Here is a 15,871-nt window from a genome sequence, read left to right as displayed (position 1 = left end):
GCCAACTCTACTATCAAGCAATCACCCCTTTGATAATACCTTTATTTCCAACTCCCTGGAGGAAATATGAAAAAGTGAAGTCAAATTCAGATAATCGTAAAGATTTGGAGGGGATTTCAAGCCACACAGTCAACATTTTTGGTGGGAAGTGGAAAAAGAATTGAGATTTCACTGAAATTTGGAGCGGGGAGGTCTTTTCGTGAGGGATTCTGCATGGTCCCGTCAGGAAGGAAAGAAAGAAAAAGGGAAGGAAAGAAGGAGGTAAAGGGAAAACAGAAAAGAAAAAAAGGAGAGAGAGAAAGAAAAAGAAAAAAGAAAGGAGGAGAAGGAGGAGAGAAAAATAGCAATAGGAAAAATTAAATTGAAATAGAAAATAAAGGAGGGAGAGAGAAAGAAAGAAGGAAGGAAGAAAAGAAAGAAAAGGAAATGAGGAGAAATAGCAATAGAAATTAAAATAGAAAAGGAAGGAGAGAGAGAGAAAGAAAAGGGGGCAAGAAGGGAGGGAGGGAGAAAAAAGAAAAGAAATTTAGAAGAAAGCAGAGCGAAAGAAATAAAAATTGAATTAGAAAAGAAAGGAAGAGGAAGGAAAGAAGGAAGGAAGGAAGGAAGGAAAAAGGAAGATAAGGAGAATGAAGGAAGGAAGGGAGAAAGGGAGAAAGGAAAGGGAAAGAAAAAGAGAAGAAGAAAAACGAAGAAATTCACAAGGCATTATAACCTCCTGTTTTCACTGCTTTGGGGGCCAGTCAGAGACCCTCCTCCTGAAATACCACGCTGCCCTTTCCATTCCCGTTGAGAAAAGATTTCTCACCAGGCCTCTCTGCTAGACAGACAAAGTGTCGCGTAACTTAGCAACCACCATCCCAATTTTGCCACCCACAGCATCCCTGCGGACCCTTAACAGCCACTTACCAGCCTCCAGGACTGCCAGGATCCTACTTGAGATGGAAATTGAAGGTTTTAAGAAGAGACCGGACAACCAGTGGTCTGAAATGGTAGAGGGTCTCCCGCTTCAGTAGGGGTGGGCTAGAGGACCTCCAAGGTCCCTCCCAACTCGCCTATTCGTTGGAGAAGGAGGAGGGTCTCCCGCTTCAGCAGGGGTGGGCTAGAGGACCTCCAAGGTCCCTCCCAACTCGCCTATTCGTTGGAGAAGGAGGAGGGTCTCCCGCTTCAGCAGGGGTGGGCTAGAGGACCTCCAAGGTCCCTCCCAACTCGCCTATTCGTTGGAGAAGGAGGAGGGTCTCCCGCTTCAGCAGGGGGTGGACTAGAGGACCTCCAAGGTCCCTCCCAACTCGCCTATTCGTTGGAGAAGGAGGAGGGTCTCCCGCTTCAGCAGGGGGTGGACTAGAGGACCTCCAAGGTCCCTCCCAACTCTCCTATTCGTTGGAGAAGGAGGAGGGTTTCCCGCTTCAGCAGGGGGTGGGCTAGAGGACCTCCAAGGTCCCTCCCAACTCTCCTATTCGTTGGAGAAGGAGGAGGGTCTCCCGCTTCAGCAGGGGGTGGGCTAGAGGACCTCCAAGGTCCCTCCCAACTCTCCTATTCGTTGGAGAAGGAAAAGGGTCGCCTGCTTCAGCAGGGGTGGACTAGAGGACCTCCAAGGTCCCTCCCAACTCTCCTATTCGTTGGAGAAGGAGGAGGGTCTCCCACTTCAGTAGGGGTGGGCTAGAGGACCTCCAAGGTCCCTCCCAACTCGCCTATTCGTTGGAGAAGGAGGAGGGTCTCCCGCTTCAGCAGGGGGTGGACTAGAGGACCTCCAAGGTCCCTCCCAACTCTCCTATTCGTTGGAGAAGGAGGAGGGTCTCCCGCTTCAGCAGGGGGTGGGCTAGAGGACCTCCAAGGTCCCTCCCAACTCTCCTATTCGTTGGAGAAGGAAAAGGGTCGCCTGCTTCAGCAGGGGTGGACTAGAGGACCTCCAAGGTCCCTCCCAACTCTCCTATTCGTTGGAGAAGGAGGAGGGTCTCCTGCTTCAGCAGGGGGTGGACTAGAGGACCTCCAAGGTCCCTCCCAACACTCCTATTCATTGGAGAAGGAGGAGGGTCTCCTGCTTCAGCAGGGGGTGGACTAGAGAACCTCCAAGGTCCCTTCCAAGGTTGGAGAAGGAGGAGGGTTTCCAGCAAGAGATGGACTAGAGCAGGGGTCTCCAACCTTGGCAACTTTAAGCCTGGCGGACTTCAACTCCCAGAATTCCCCAGCCAGCTTTGCTGGCTGGGGGATTCTGGGAGTTGAAGTCCGCCAGGCTTAAAGTTGCCAAGGTTGGAGACCCCTGGACTAGATGACCTTCAAGGCCCCTTCCAACTTTTATTCTGTTACTCTTGAGAGGCCACTTTGTAAGCCAAGCCTGGGGCCCACCTCGTACCAACTCGGAGCCGGGTGCAAATCCCGACACGCTCTGCAGAGAACAGTCCTTTCTGCCACGCAGCGTGAAAGGATCGCTTGATCAAAGTTTGGCCCCTATTCGTATTTATGACGGTCGCAGCGTCCCAGAGTCACATGATCCCAAAGGTTGTTACTACCGGTTCTGTGGGCGTGGCTTTGCTTGGTTAAGCAAAATCCACGGAGAGCCCAGATTCACTGGACCATCGTGTGACTAACTTAATCCCTGCAGGGAATTCACTTAAAAACCGTAGCAAAAAACGGTCGTAATATGGGGCCAAATTCGCTTAGAAAAGAGAAATTTTGGGCTCCATTGCGGTCGTGAGTCGAGGACTATCTATGTATCTCGTCACTAAGTGGGGGGGGGAAATGGGAAAACTGCCTCTCTGCAAATATTCCCAGAGGGAAATAAATCATGGTTTATCAAAATACATGCAGAAGGTCTCCTAGTATCACCTTTACGTTATATTTCATACAGAAAATCTCTATTTCATTCGGTCTTGACTCCTATCCAACCCAGGACGATCTGAATGCAAACACTGCAGAAAAATTAAGAGTTTTCATATGCGGCAATATATACCATTTTTTCCTCGAGCGATTTGTTAAAAACTTCCATCCCAAAATACAAAACAAAACAACCCAACAAATCAAAACTCAACCTAACACATTTTGATCGCAGATGCTAAAAGAGGCTCTAATTTCGTTTTTGTAAAAGGTGGAAATTATTCAGAGCTGAATTTGGGGAGGGGGGAACAACAACACAGTTCGCCCTAAAAACAAAACAAAAAACAAAACAAAACAAAACAAGATTTACCTGCAAATAATGATGAAGAACTTGGTGAGCAGGAGAGCTTGTTTCAAGCCGGGTTCGGCTACCTCGTCGCATGAAATTTGGGACACCGAAGACGTCAATTGTTGGGTTAACACTTGCAAGACATCCAGAGGTAAAAGTGGAATTTCAGATATGGAGTCTTCAGGTCTAAAGGAGGAACAGATAATTAGCACAGTAGCAGAGCTGGTATCCAGATGGTTCAGACCGGTTCAAGCGAACCGGTAATCCACTCTCCCCGGTTCTATGCCGTCCAATTTAGGCATGTTTTTGAGGCTGGGTGCATGCATGAAAGGCACACGTGCGAGCAAAGCGCATGTCAGCATTCCGGAAAACCCCAACTGGGTGTATGTGTGGAAGGCAGGCGCATGTGCGAACCGGGCGCAAGCGTGCACGAACCGGGCGCACGCATGCACGAACCAACCGTGCGTGCGGGGGATGAACCGGTAGTAACGTAACGTGGAACCCACCGCTGCAGCGTAGGTTTGCAACCTGACATAGAGGTAGTCCTCCACTTACAACAGTTCATTTAGTGACCGTTCAAAGTTGCGACGGCACTGAAAAAAAGTGGCTCACGACCCTTTTTTCACACTTACAACCGTCCCACTGTTCCTCTGATCGAAATTCAGATGATTGGCAACCAACTCGTATTTATGACGGTCGCAATGTCCCGAAGGGGTGTATGTGTCCCCCTATCCCCTTTTAAGACCTTCTGACCAGCAAAGTCAATGAGGAAGGCCGATTCATTTAACAACCGTGCTACTAACGTAACAACTGCAATGAACCACTTAACAACGGTGGCCAGAAAGGTTGTAAAATGGGGGGAAAACTCAGTTAACGAATGTCTCTTTTAGCAAAGGGAATTTTGGGGGCTCAGTTACGGTCGTAAGTCGAGGATACCTATAAGTACAGGGTCCGATCCACCTATATCTGCAAAGTAGCAAAGGTGGAAAGCAGGCCACGGGAAAATGCCTTTTCTGATAAGTCCTCGACTTACAGCCGTAATGGGAATCTGCCCATCACAGTTTGTGCAACGGGTCCATGATGTGACTGACCTGCTTGTACGACCACACGATTCACTTAACAAATGCAGTGATTCACTTAACAACCGTGGCAAAAAATGATGGTTAAAAAAATGGGACAAACGGAACTGTCTTGTTTAACGGTGAAAATTTTGGGCTCAGCTGTGGCCGTAAGTCGAGGACTACCTATAAACACAGGATCCAACTTGACCTAAAAAGTTGATTCAGCGAATTGATTCCTGTCCCGTAAAAGAAATCAATCAGCCCCCTGCAGAAATCTGATGAAATAAGTCAACGTTTTATGTGTATTTTTTTTTTTAAAAAATGCCTCTTTTGTCCTTGAGTGTGTTATTTTCTCCCCTGTGTCTCTCACACAATTTCTTGTTGGATGGAGAGGCGGACTTTATGTACAGCATCCAGCAGAGCTGAAGAAAGGACAAAATAATTCAAGATTTATTAAGGCTTTTGCGCCCCGGTTTCCTCACAAATAAAGGGAAAATCGCCCCGTTTAGAAGAATGAAGAAAAATTAGGGACAAACACCCACGGAGAAAATGAGGTGGCAGCTGTAGAGAAATCCAGAAACTGGGTTTTAGAAGATAAACGCCATTTTTTAAAGGGGAAAGCATATAGTTAGTCCTTGACTTACAACAGTTTATTTAGTGACCATTCGAAGTTACAACAGCACAGAAAAAAGTGACTTAGAAACATTTTTCACACTTATGTCCGTTGCACGTGATCCAAATGGTCCATGGTCGCGTGATCAAAATTCAGACCCTTGGCAACTGACTCATATTTATGACGGTCGCAGTGGGTCACGTGATCCCCTTTTCCGATGAGCGAAGTTAATGGGGAAGCCGGATTCACTCAACAACCGTGTTACTAGCTTAACAGTTGCAGTGATTCACTTAACAACGAAGGAGGTTAAACACACGGAACAAACGTTTCGTTTCACAGTGGAAATTTTGGCCTCCATTGTGGTCGTAAGTCGAGGACTACTCTGTGGTTGAACATACTTGGCTAACCTGACAGCCAAGTATTTTTTTTAAGATTGCCTAAGAAAGCGTCAACCTACGCAGGCTGACCAAGACAAGTGATCAAATGGTGCATCCATGAGGACTAGCTGCATGGTTCCTTGGTTTTAACTGCACTCCGAAACAATAGCCACATCCGTATCAAACGGACTCTGTCCAGTTTGATTCCCAGTCATTGCAGGCAGTCCTTGATTTTACAACCATTTGTTTAGTGACCGTTTGAACTTACAATGGCACAGAAAAAAATCAGTTACAACCGTTTTTCATACTTACGGCCACTGCAGCATCCCCATGGTCACGTGCCTGGTAAGTGACTCACATTTATGGCGGTTGCAGCATCTCGGGGTCATGTGATCCCCTTTTGTGACCATCTGCCAAACCATGGGGAAGCCAGAATCGCTTAACAACCATGTGACTAACTGCAGTGTTTCACTTAACGGCAGTTGCAATAAAAGGTCATCAAACCCCACTCACTTCTGTCTCGCTTAGCAGTGAGAAATTTGGGGCTCAATTGTGGCCGGAAGTCGAGGACTACCTGAAAAATTGGACACGGCTCATTTAACAACCAGAAATTCCAGTCCCAATTATGGTCATACATTGAGGCCTATCTGTGAAGTTTTAATTATACTTTTATTTCAGTGGATGTCGATCAAATTCTTGGCATTTAAGTTACCTTCTTGGTTCCAGAGAATGGACAGCGATGATCTTCTCGAAATTGGCCACAAAGGCTTCTAACCACTGCTGGAGGTAGGACAAATCTTTCTAGAAAAATAAAAAAGCAATAAAATAGGAGTTAGAAACGGGGTGGTGGGGTGGTGGAAAGGGAATGGCCTTTTCACATTTCCCGGCTCAGGATCATTTGGGATCCTTGTCAAGGTGATTGGACAAGGAAAGAAGGCCTTCCAGATGATCTCAAGGGGCCACTTTGAACTTTCCTCAGCGTCAGTCCCTTCCTTGAAAAACCAGGAGCCCGGTAGCGGCGCCTAGCTGAACTCATGGATTTTTATTTTTTTTTAGTAAAAAAGTTCAATTTTTACAATCATGTCAAACAATTCATTCAATGTACAGTTATATACATTTAGTCGGGCCTGCCCAGTCACCACCCCCCTTTTTAACACTCTTCCCTCTTCTACCTTCTTCTACTTTCCAGACCTTCCTCTCCTTCTCTTATCTACATCCTCTCCTCCCTCCACCCTACACCTTCCTTCTCCTCTTCTCCTCCTCCTCCTCCTCCTCCTCCTCTTTCCTACCTCCTACTCTCTCCTCTTTTCTCCCTCCCCACCGTTCTAAAATGGTAACTGGGCAGACCCGACCCTACATTAATTATATTTATACATCTTCAATAATCCCTGTACATTAACCATCACTCCGTCCTCTAGCCTCAACCCCCCAATTCCCCTCCGCCTTACCCCCCACCCCGACTTCCCAGAACAAAATGCAGGGTATCAAAACTAACAATCATAATCTAAAATAATTCCTAAATTATAATCTCTAGTCTCTCCACACTTAATCACACTCTCAATTCCCCTCTCCTTCAGAAATATATCTAATACAAAATATTCTGAACTCATGGATTTTATCGACAGTCCCCATCTGTCTGGTATTGCAGGTCGCGCGCACTTCCATGCACGGTCTGCCCTTGGGGCTCTCTGAGCTTGGTGGTTTTCTTGCAGGCGTTTCATGACCCAACTAGGGAACATCATCAGTGCTAGAAGGGAGGGGAGATGTGGAGGGAAGGAGAGGGAGGACTGTAGGGTACTTGATGCTCTCTGGGTTTAGTTGCTTCCTTGCAGATGTTTCACGACCCAAATGAATAGTATCATCACTGCTAAAAGTGTTAGCCTTACTTCCTCCTAGCACGGATGATGTTATGTACTAGAGTCATGAATAGAGTACACAGTCCTCCTCCTCCTCCTCCTCTTCCTCTCTACAAACCTCACTCCCTTCTAACACTGATGATGTTATCTAGTTGGGTCATGAAACGTCTGCAAGAAAACCACCAAGCTCAGAGAGCACCGAAGATCCCATAGTCCTCCTCCTTCTTCTCCTCTCGGCAAACTTCACTCCCTTCTAGCACTGATGATGTTCTTTAGCTGGGTCAGAAAGAAAACCAACAAGTTCAGAGACCACCAAGGACCCCATAGTTCTTCATCCTTCGTCCTCCCTCCTCCTCCTCCTCTTTCTCCTCCTCCCTGCAACCTTCCCTCCATTGTAGCACTGATGATGTTCCCTAGATGGGTCATGAAACATCTGCAAGAAAACCACCCAGCTCAGAGAGCACCAAGGACCCCACAGTCGTCGTCCTCCTCCTCCTCCTCTTTCTCCTCCTCCTCCTTCTCCTCTTTCTCCTCCTCCTCCTCCTCCTCCTTGCAAATCTCACTCCCTTCTGACACTGATGATATTACCTAGTTGGGTCATGAAACGTCTGCAAGAAAACCACCAAGCTCACAGGAGGAGGAGGACCCCACAGTCCTCCTCCTCCTCTCCCCGTCCTCCCTGCCTCTCCTTTACAAGCCCCGCTGCCTCCTAATCCTGATGATGTTCCCTAAATCGGTGCTGCAAGGAGGCCACCGAGCTCAGAGAGCACCGAGGACCCTACGGTTCAACTCTTGAGCTACAAATAATATTCTCATCTATCGGTACAACCTTATTTAAACACACTTTATGCCTCCGATGCAGCAACCCACAGAAGCCGACGCCTTTTTGCGAAAATTGTGGGTGGGGAAAAAGTGCTAGCGGACGCCTCCCGATAGTGTGAACCTCAGCTCACAAAAGACGAGGCACCTTTTAATAACACAGAGTTGTTTAGCAGTCGCCACGTTTTTTTTTTTTTTGCACAACACGCCTGAACCAAAATTCTTTCATCAAAGCACAAAACTTCACGTCTTTGTTGTCAAGGTCAAAGATCTGTTGCGAGTCTACAACAACACATCGAGTTTTGCTTTTACTAGGAAAGTGTTTTTGGACTTTGTGCTCAAGACAGAAAGAAAAAAAATAAAATGAAGTTCTGCCCTTGGCTTATTGCTGACAAGATTAGTTTGCTTATTACAGGAAGAGTTAATATCTACCTGCCTGTAAAAGTTAAAAATTCGAGGCCGTAGTTTCACTTTATATTTTAGGGCGCTGAAAAAAGTTGGAAATCAATGTTTCCAACTTTACATGTAGTCCTCGACTTCCGACCTTCTGACAAGCAAAGTCAATGGGGAAGCCAGATTTGTTTAACAACTGTGTTAACTTACTTAACAACTGCAGAGATTCACTTAATGACTGGGAAAAGAAAGGTTGTGAAATAGGACAAAGCTCACTTAGCAAATGTCTTACTTAGCAACAGAATTGTTGGCCTCAATTGTGGCCATAAGTTGAGGACTACCTGTGTTTGTTTCTCACTTTGGTGCTTTATCACTAAGTTAAAACAAAAACAAAAAAAAAGGAAGGTCAAACATTAAACTATTTAAGAAAATAAATATTAAGGCTCACAACTCAGACTTCTTTCTTTTCCTTTCTCCTTTCCCTCCTATCTTTATTTTCAATTATGCAATAAACCTAATTCGAAAAAGGGAAAAACCGCTATTTTTGCAACCTGGCGTAAGAAAAGATCCTGGATACTGAAAAATGAATGTATCTAAACATTTCCAATTAGAGATGGGACAGTATGTTAAGGAAGCTGTGGGGACCCTCGATTTCTCCTCCACCCACTCTGCATTTCCTAATTGTTTGCATCAGGAGAACACAATTTTTTTTTTAAATTTTGCATTTTCTACCAGCTTTAGATGCAAACAATTAGGAAATGCAGAGTGGGTGGAGGAGAAATCGAGGGTCCCCACAGCTTCCTTGACCTATTGTCCCATCTCTAACTAGGTGGTTGGGGGATAGATGACCTTCAGGTGCCCTCCACCCCCCGCACCCAGCATCTACTGAAAACAGGAGTGAAACCAGGTGGCTAATCTTTGTGGGCAAACACAAGATCACAGCAGGGCTGGTACAACATCGTACCTTGCTGGGGACAGGCCCGCTTTCAGCTTTCGATTTACAGCTAAAATCCAAACACGAGATAAGGATAATAAATGTAGCCTGGAAGTCCTGACTTCACTTTACAAGAGGAGATCATGGGAGGTTTAGACTATTAAAATATTTTTAAACTATTTAAACCATTAAGACACCTTCTATGGCCCAGGTACGGCGCGGGAATTGCAAAGGAGAGCCCGCTTGGTATAATGGTTAAGGCACCAGGCTAGAAAACAGGAGACAGGGAGTTCTAGTCCCCCCTTAGGTATGAAAGGCAGCTGGGTCACTTTGGGGCGATCACCAGGAGACGGTGAGTTCTAGTCCAGCCTTAGGCATGAAGGCCAGCTGGGTCACTTTGGGGCAATCACCAGGAGACGGTGAGTTCTAGTCCCGCCTTAGGCATGAAGGCCAGCTGGGTCACTTTGGGGCAATCACCAGGAGATGGTGAGTTCTAGTCCCGCCTTAGGCATGAAAGCCAGCTGGGTCACTTTGGGGCAATCACCAGGAGATGGTGAGTTCTAGTCCCGCCTTAGGCATGAAGGCCAGCTGGGTCACTTTGGGGCAATCACCAGGAGATGGTGAGTTCTAGTCCCGCCTTAGGCATGAAGGCCAGCTGGGTCACTTTGGGGCAATCACCAGGAGATGGTGAGTTCTAGTCCCGCCTTAGGCATGAAGGCCAGCTGGGTCACTTTGGGGCAATCACCAGGAGATGGTGAGTTCTAGTCCCGCCTTAGGCATGAAGGCCAGCTGGGTCACTTTGGGTCAATCACCAGGAGATGGTGAGTTCTAGTCCCGCCTTAGGCATGAAGGCCAGCTGGATCACTTTGGGGCAATCACCAGGAGATGGTGAGTTCTAGTCCCACCTTAGGCATGAAAGCCAGCTGGGTGACTTTGGGCCGATCACCAGGAGACAGTGAGTTCTAATCCCGCCTTAGGCATGAAGGCCAGTTGGGTGACTTTGGGCCGATCACCAGGAGACGGGGAGTTCTAGTCCCGCCTTAGGCATGAAGGCCAGTTGGGTGACTTGGCACCAGTCCACCTGTCTCAGCCCAGCCTACCTCGCACAGTTGTTGTTGTATGGAAAATTAGACGAGGAAGTTGTGTGGGATATGTTTGCGTCCTTGAGTTATTTGTAAAAATAAAAAGGAGGGATACAATCAAACAAATTGTGTAAGAAACAAAGTGTGTAAGGGTCCCTGAGCAAAATATGCATCCCCTCCCCCAAAACAGTTATTACCAGCAAGAGGGAATAAATAGGTTAGAAGTAATGGGCAGGTAATAGCTAATCATTGGGCTTGAGGCCAAATTCCCATTTAGCAGAATTTGTAGAATTACAATGGGATTTATTGATTTTCAGACTATTTCGTCAATTTGCAGGGGGCTCAACTTGCAAATTCAGCAATTCTGAGCAATCAATAGAGTTAAAAAGCATCATAAGAAACCCCAGGGAATGTAATTACAGGTAGTCCTTGACTTACGGCCACTCGTTTAGTGACCCGCATTAGCTAGTGCTGAAAAAAGGGACTTAGACACGGTCCTTGTATTTACGACCATTTCAAGAGTTCCCACAGTTGTGAGATTGTGATTCAGGGGCTCAACAACCGGCATCATGTATTTACAATAGCGCTGAAAAAAGTAACTTATGACCATTTTCACTCTTACAACCATTGCGTCTCCACATGATAAAAATTCGGATGCTTGGCAACTGTCTCCTATTTATTTCGCAGTGTCCCGGGGGTTACGTGATCCCTTTTGTGACCTTCCAACAAGCAAAGTTAATGGAAAAGCCCAGATTCACTTAACAACCGCGCGATAAACTTGATAACTGCAGGGATTTGCTTAATGACGGTGACCAGGAAGGTCCTCCAAGGGGGCAAAACTCACTTAACAACCGTCTCACTTAGTGACAAATTTTGGGCTCCATTTTGGTCATAAATCGAGGATTAGTCGTAATTGGAAGTCAAAATGAGGCTGCGCACCCAGTCTAGCAAACAGCCTGGACTCCAACAATCGTTCCAACTGCAACAATCGCAAGCAGGAAAGCTGAAGCAACGCATTGTGAAATTGTGACACATTTGTTGCTGGCAACAACTTCTTTGACCCAGATGTGAGAAATTGGTATTTGTAACCCTGAAAAAAAATTTCTGATTACTAACTAACACTAACAGTAACAGAGTTGGAAGGGACCTTGGAGGTCATCTAGTCCAACCCTCTGCTCACACAGAAGACCTGTGAGAGGGATTCAAACCTCCAAACTGTCGACATTTTCTGATCGACACGCTCAGTGTCTTAGCCACTGAGCCACCTAGTCAGGCATGTTTAAGTGTCTCCCGAAATCTGCCTTTGAGTATTTGACAACAGGTTTAAATTAGTATTGTTGTGTTTTTTTTAAAAAAAAAACTGGAGCATTTTAAAAAGGGTGGACTTCAACTCCCAGAATTCCCCAGCTAACCAGGCTGCCTGCCTGAGGAATTCTGGGAAATGAAGTCCACCCCTTAAAATGCTCCAATTTGAGAAAAAAACACACAGCTTAAACCAGCAGTTGCATCTTCCTGCATTTATTTTTCTCAAAGTTTGCAAGTGTGCCTCTTTGACTGCACAACTCAACAACGCATGTTGTTGCTTCCTTTTTTGTGTCAACATTCAGAACGGTTCTTGCATCACTGTTGTCTTTATATATGCATAAAGGTCTCCCTCACACCAACCCCTGTGCTTAAAAAAAACCCCATCCCTAAAAGTTCCGAGTTCAAGATTTGACAGGTTCCATATGGCTTAACCTTAACCCTAACCCAGGCTTTCTTTCGCAACAGTCCTCGGCCTACGACCAGAATAAGACCGCAATCCTTGTGGTTGTGCAGATTTTACAATAGCTTTTCACCACGGTTGTTGAGCGAATCCCCGAGGTTGTTAAGTAAATCGTGTGGAATCACGTTGTTAAGTGAATCACATGATTCCAGCTTCTGAATCCTGAGATGAGGATGGACTCAGGAAAGATGAGAACCCTGTCGCGAGACGGCTTGGGTCAGATCCCAAATCTACCCATGGGGTCATTTAGAGTTGAACACTGCTTGATGGCACATAACCTGCCCATCAAAGTTCACAATCTCTGAGCAAACCTGGCAAAAGGAATTGTTTTACGGGTCTTTCGAAAGTCAAACTGTAAGTCTTAACTAGGCCCAAACAAGACCACTCCGTTTCCAAGACTCTTGGACTCCAGAACCCATCCTCCCCAGCCTTATCTCCCACCAGGAAACCTCTCCCAGGTGGTCCACACCAGCCATGGTCCTGATATTTCCCGCCAAACTTTGAGTCAGATGCCAAATGCAAATTCCACTTCACAAATTCCTGCACCCCTGATGATGTTCCCTAGTTGGGTCATGAAACGTCTGCAAGAAAACCACCAAGCTCAGGGAGCACCAAGGACCCCATAGTCATTGTCTTCTTTCTTCCTCCTCCTTTCCCTCTCTACCTCCTCGTTCTCCTCCTTCCTGCAAATCCCACTCCCTTCTAGCACTGATGATGTTACCTAGTTGAGTCATGAAACGTTTGCAAGAAAACCACCCAGCTCAGAGACCACCAAAGACCACACAGTCTTCTTCTCCTCCTCCTTTTCCTCCTCCTCCTCCTCCTTTCCCAGGGACCAAGTTGGATGCATGGCTAGGATATCCTTCGCAAACCTATGCAAACCCTTGACTCACAACAGGCTAAAATTGCACATTGACACATCCATAGACTGACATCCGCCACATGTGTACAGGTAGGTCCAAACCCAGCTCCCTTCTCCATGCGTGAAGGCCGAGGGAGGCCCCTATGGCAGGATTTTGCAAAGTTTTACCTGGCACGGTGCAGCGCAGCCCTTCCACGCAGCGGTGCCTAGGGGCTCCATCACAGGACACCTTTAGATGCTAAGGACTACAGGATCCATGTGGAGAGGAGGCTGCCCCCCACTGCGCAGCCTCCCAGAGAGGTGAGAGGGGACAATATTTCGAGAGAAACTGAAAATGCCAAAAAAGAAAAGTTTGCAGAGAAACTGAGAAAGCCGAGCAAGGATGTGAGTTTTGCAAAAGTGTTTCTCAGTCGAACAAGTTCCAGGAAATGCCAAGTCACGACAAGACAACACTTCCTTTCCTGCCGAACGAGAGGACCCACCGCAAAACATTGTCCCCGTTGCGCTTGTCGCAAGCAAACACGCCCCGAAGCTGCTGCCAAACCGAACCAAAAACAAAAAATTGAAAAAGGAATATATATATATATATAAATATAAATATACATATAAAACCAGCAAGTAGCACAAAGCTGGCCTTCTTTTTTCCCGCGGTCGAATCCTCGTTCTGATTTCTCGCACCGTCCCCATGTACCTGGTTTTACGGAGCAGATTATTTTTTTTTGCAGCACACAAAATAAAAGCAGAAAGTAAAGGAAGAAAAAAAGGAGAGAAGGAAAAAAAAAGGAAGAAGAAACTTCACAGATATTTGGCGTGTTTTGAAGAACGATGCGCACCTCGGACTTCCGGAAGGGGTTCCGACGAGCGTCGGCTGTGAAAAATTGAAGATGTGAAAAAGGGACACAAGAAAGAACAGATCAGAAAAAAAAAAAATCGCAGGATGCGGCGATAGTCCTCGACTTACAACAGTTCGCTTAGTGACCATTCAGAGTTATGGCACTGAAAAAAAAGTGACTTATGGCTGTTTTTCACACTTATAATCATTGCCGCCGCCCTCCCCGTAGTCACATGCCGTCAACAGGCTCGTGTTTATCACCGTTACGGTGTCCCAGGGTCACGCGGTCCGACGACGAGCAAAACCAAAGGGTAAGCCAGATTCACTTAACGACCACGTGACTCGTTTAACAACTGCAGTGATTCACTTAGCAAGTGTGGCAAGGGAGGTCATAAAACGGGGCAAAATTCACTCAGCAAATGTCTCGCTCGGCAATACAAATTCTGGGCTCATTTGCGGTCGTAAGTCGAGGACTGTCTGTTCCACTGGAGGACATACAGGATGAAAGGAGCGAGTTAAATCGACTTGAGGCGCACATGGGTGGATTTCCTGTTTTTTTTAATGCTCGGTGTGACAGCTGGAGAGAATGGCAATTGTTTAATCTGCAAGATCAGATCAAGGATAATGAGTTGTTTGCTTTGCAACGGATGTGTAAGCAGGACACCAGTCTAGTATACTGGTCTACAGGCGGCCCTCGATGTATGACCGCCCGTTTACTGAATGTACGAAGTTACGACTGCACTGAAAGACATAACTCACGACTGGGTCCTGGCAATTAAGAACTGTGTGGTCAGAACAGATTGCACTTCCTAGGCTTGGCCACAACAAGGATTGTCACACCCTGCGGTCACGTGTTCGCTATTTGCAACCTTCTCAGCCAATTCCGATGAGCAAAGTCAATGAGGGAAGCAGGATTCACTTAACAACCGCCTGACTCACTTCCCTGCAGGGATTCACTTAATACCTTCGCAAAACAACAACAACAACGGCACGACACGAACCCATACCACATCTCTGACATTAATACAATCGAACGCATCCAGAAATATTTTACTAGAAGAGTTCTCCGCTCCTCCGAAAACAACAAAATACCTTATGCCACCAGTCTGGAAATCCTGGGACTAGAAAACTTAGAACTCCGCCGACTCCGACATGACCTGTGTTTAACACACAAAATCATCTACTGCAATATCTTTCCTGTAAAAGACTACTTCAGCTTCAATCGCGATAATACACGAGCAAACAATAGATTTAAGCTTAATGTCAACCGCTCCAATCTTGATTGCAGAAAATATGACTTCAGTAACAGAGTTGTTAATGCCTGGAATGCACTACCTGACTCTGTGGTCTCTTCCCAAAATCCCCAAAGCTTCAACCAAAAACTTTCTACTATTGACCTCACCCCATTCCTAAGAGGTCTGTAAGGGGCCTGCATAAGAGCATAAAATTGCCTACCGTTCCTGTCCTATTGTTCCCTTCATTATATCAAATTAACATAGCTGTTGCATACTTTTACTTATATATACATATTTTTCTTTCATGATGTGTTGTTTTTATTTATGACGATGTTTGTGTATACTGTTCTGACAAAAATAAATAAATAAATAAATAAATAAAACTTTGCTTAGCCACAGAAATTCAGTTCCCAATGGTGGTCATAAGTCAAGGACTACCTGGGGGAAGTGACAGGCAGTTAATGACGGGGTGATTCACTTAGTGACTGCAGGGATTCGCTTAAGCCAATGGGGGAAGCCAAAGTTGCTTAATCAGCATAGGAAAAAAGGTTGTAAAATTGGATAGGACTCTGAGTGATGACATTACTTAGTAGTCCAATTGTGGTCATAAGTCGAGGACTACCTGTGTAGCCTTGCTAAAAATCAGGAGTCTGGACCCCACTTTTCTGATGCACAAATCTGCACTTCAGCCTGCAGGATGACCCACAAAATACAGGATGTGAAACGGAGGTTGCGTGTGGCATTCAACACAGGAAGTGTCACCACCGCCATTTCGCTTAGTGACTGCTCGAAGTTACAACGGCACTGGAAAAAAATGAGTTATGGCCATTTTTCACACCTACGACCGTTGCAGCGTCCCCAAGGTCACGTGACCAAAAT

General features: G+C 46.1%; 1 protein-coding gene across 1 annotated transcript in view; it reads right to left on the bottom strand.

Annotated features, from left to right (window-relative positions):
• Positions 1-15,871, bottom strand: part of NBEAL2 (neurobeachin like 2) — a 161,784-nt gene that overhangs the window by 107,591 nt on the left and 38,322 nt on the right. Inside the window, exons 2-3 of the mRNA XM_058180000.1 lie at positions 5,927-6,015; positions 3,185-3,349 (exon numbers count right to left, since the gene is read on the bottom strand). Coding sequence (XP_058035983.1) covers positions 3,185-3,349; positions 5,927-6,015 — 254 coding nt within the window. The remainder of the gene's footprint in view (positions 1-3,184; positions 3,350-5,926; positions 6,016-15,871) is intronic.

The sequence above is a fragment of the Ahaetulla prasina genome, chromosome 4 (genome assembly GCF_028640845.1).
Source record: "Ahaetulla prasina isolate Xishuangbanna chromosome 4, ASM2864084v1, whole genome shotgun sequence".
In the NCBI taxonomy this organism is placed as follows: domain Eukaryota; kingdom Metazoa; phylum Chordata; class Lepidosauria; order Squamata; family Colubridae; genus Ahaetulla; species Ahaetulla prasina.
Note: the sequence above shows the minus strand (reverse complement) of the source record. Positions and strands in the feature narration are given on the sequence as shown.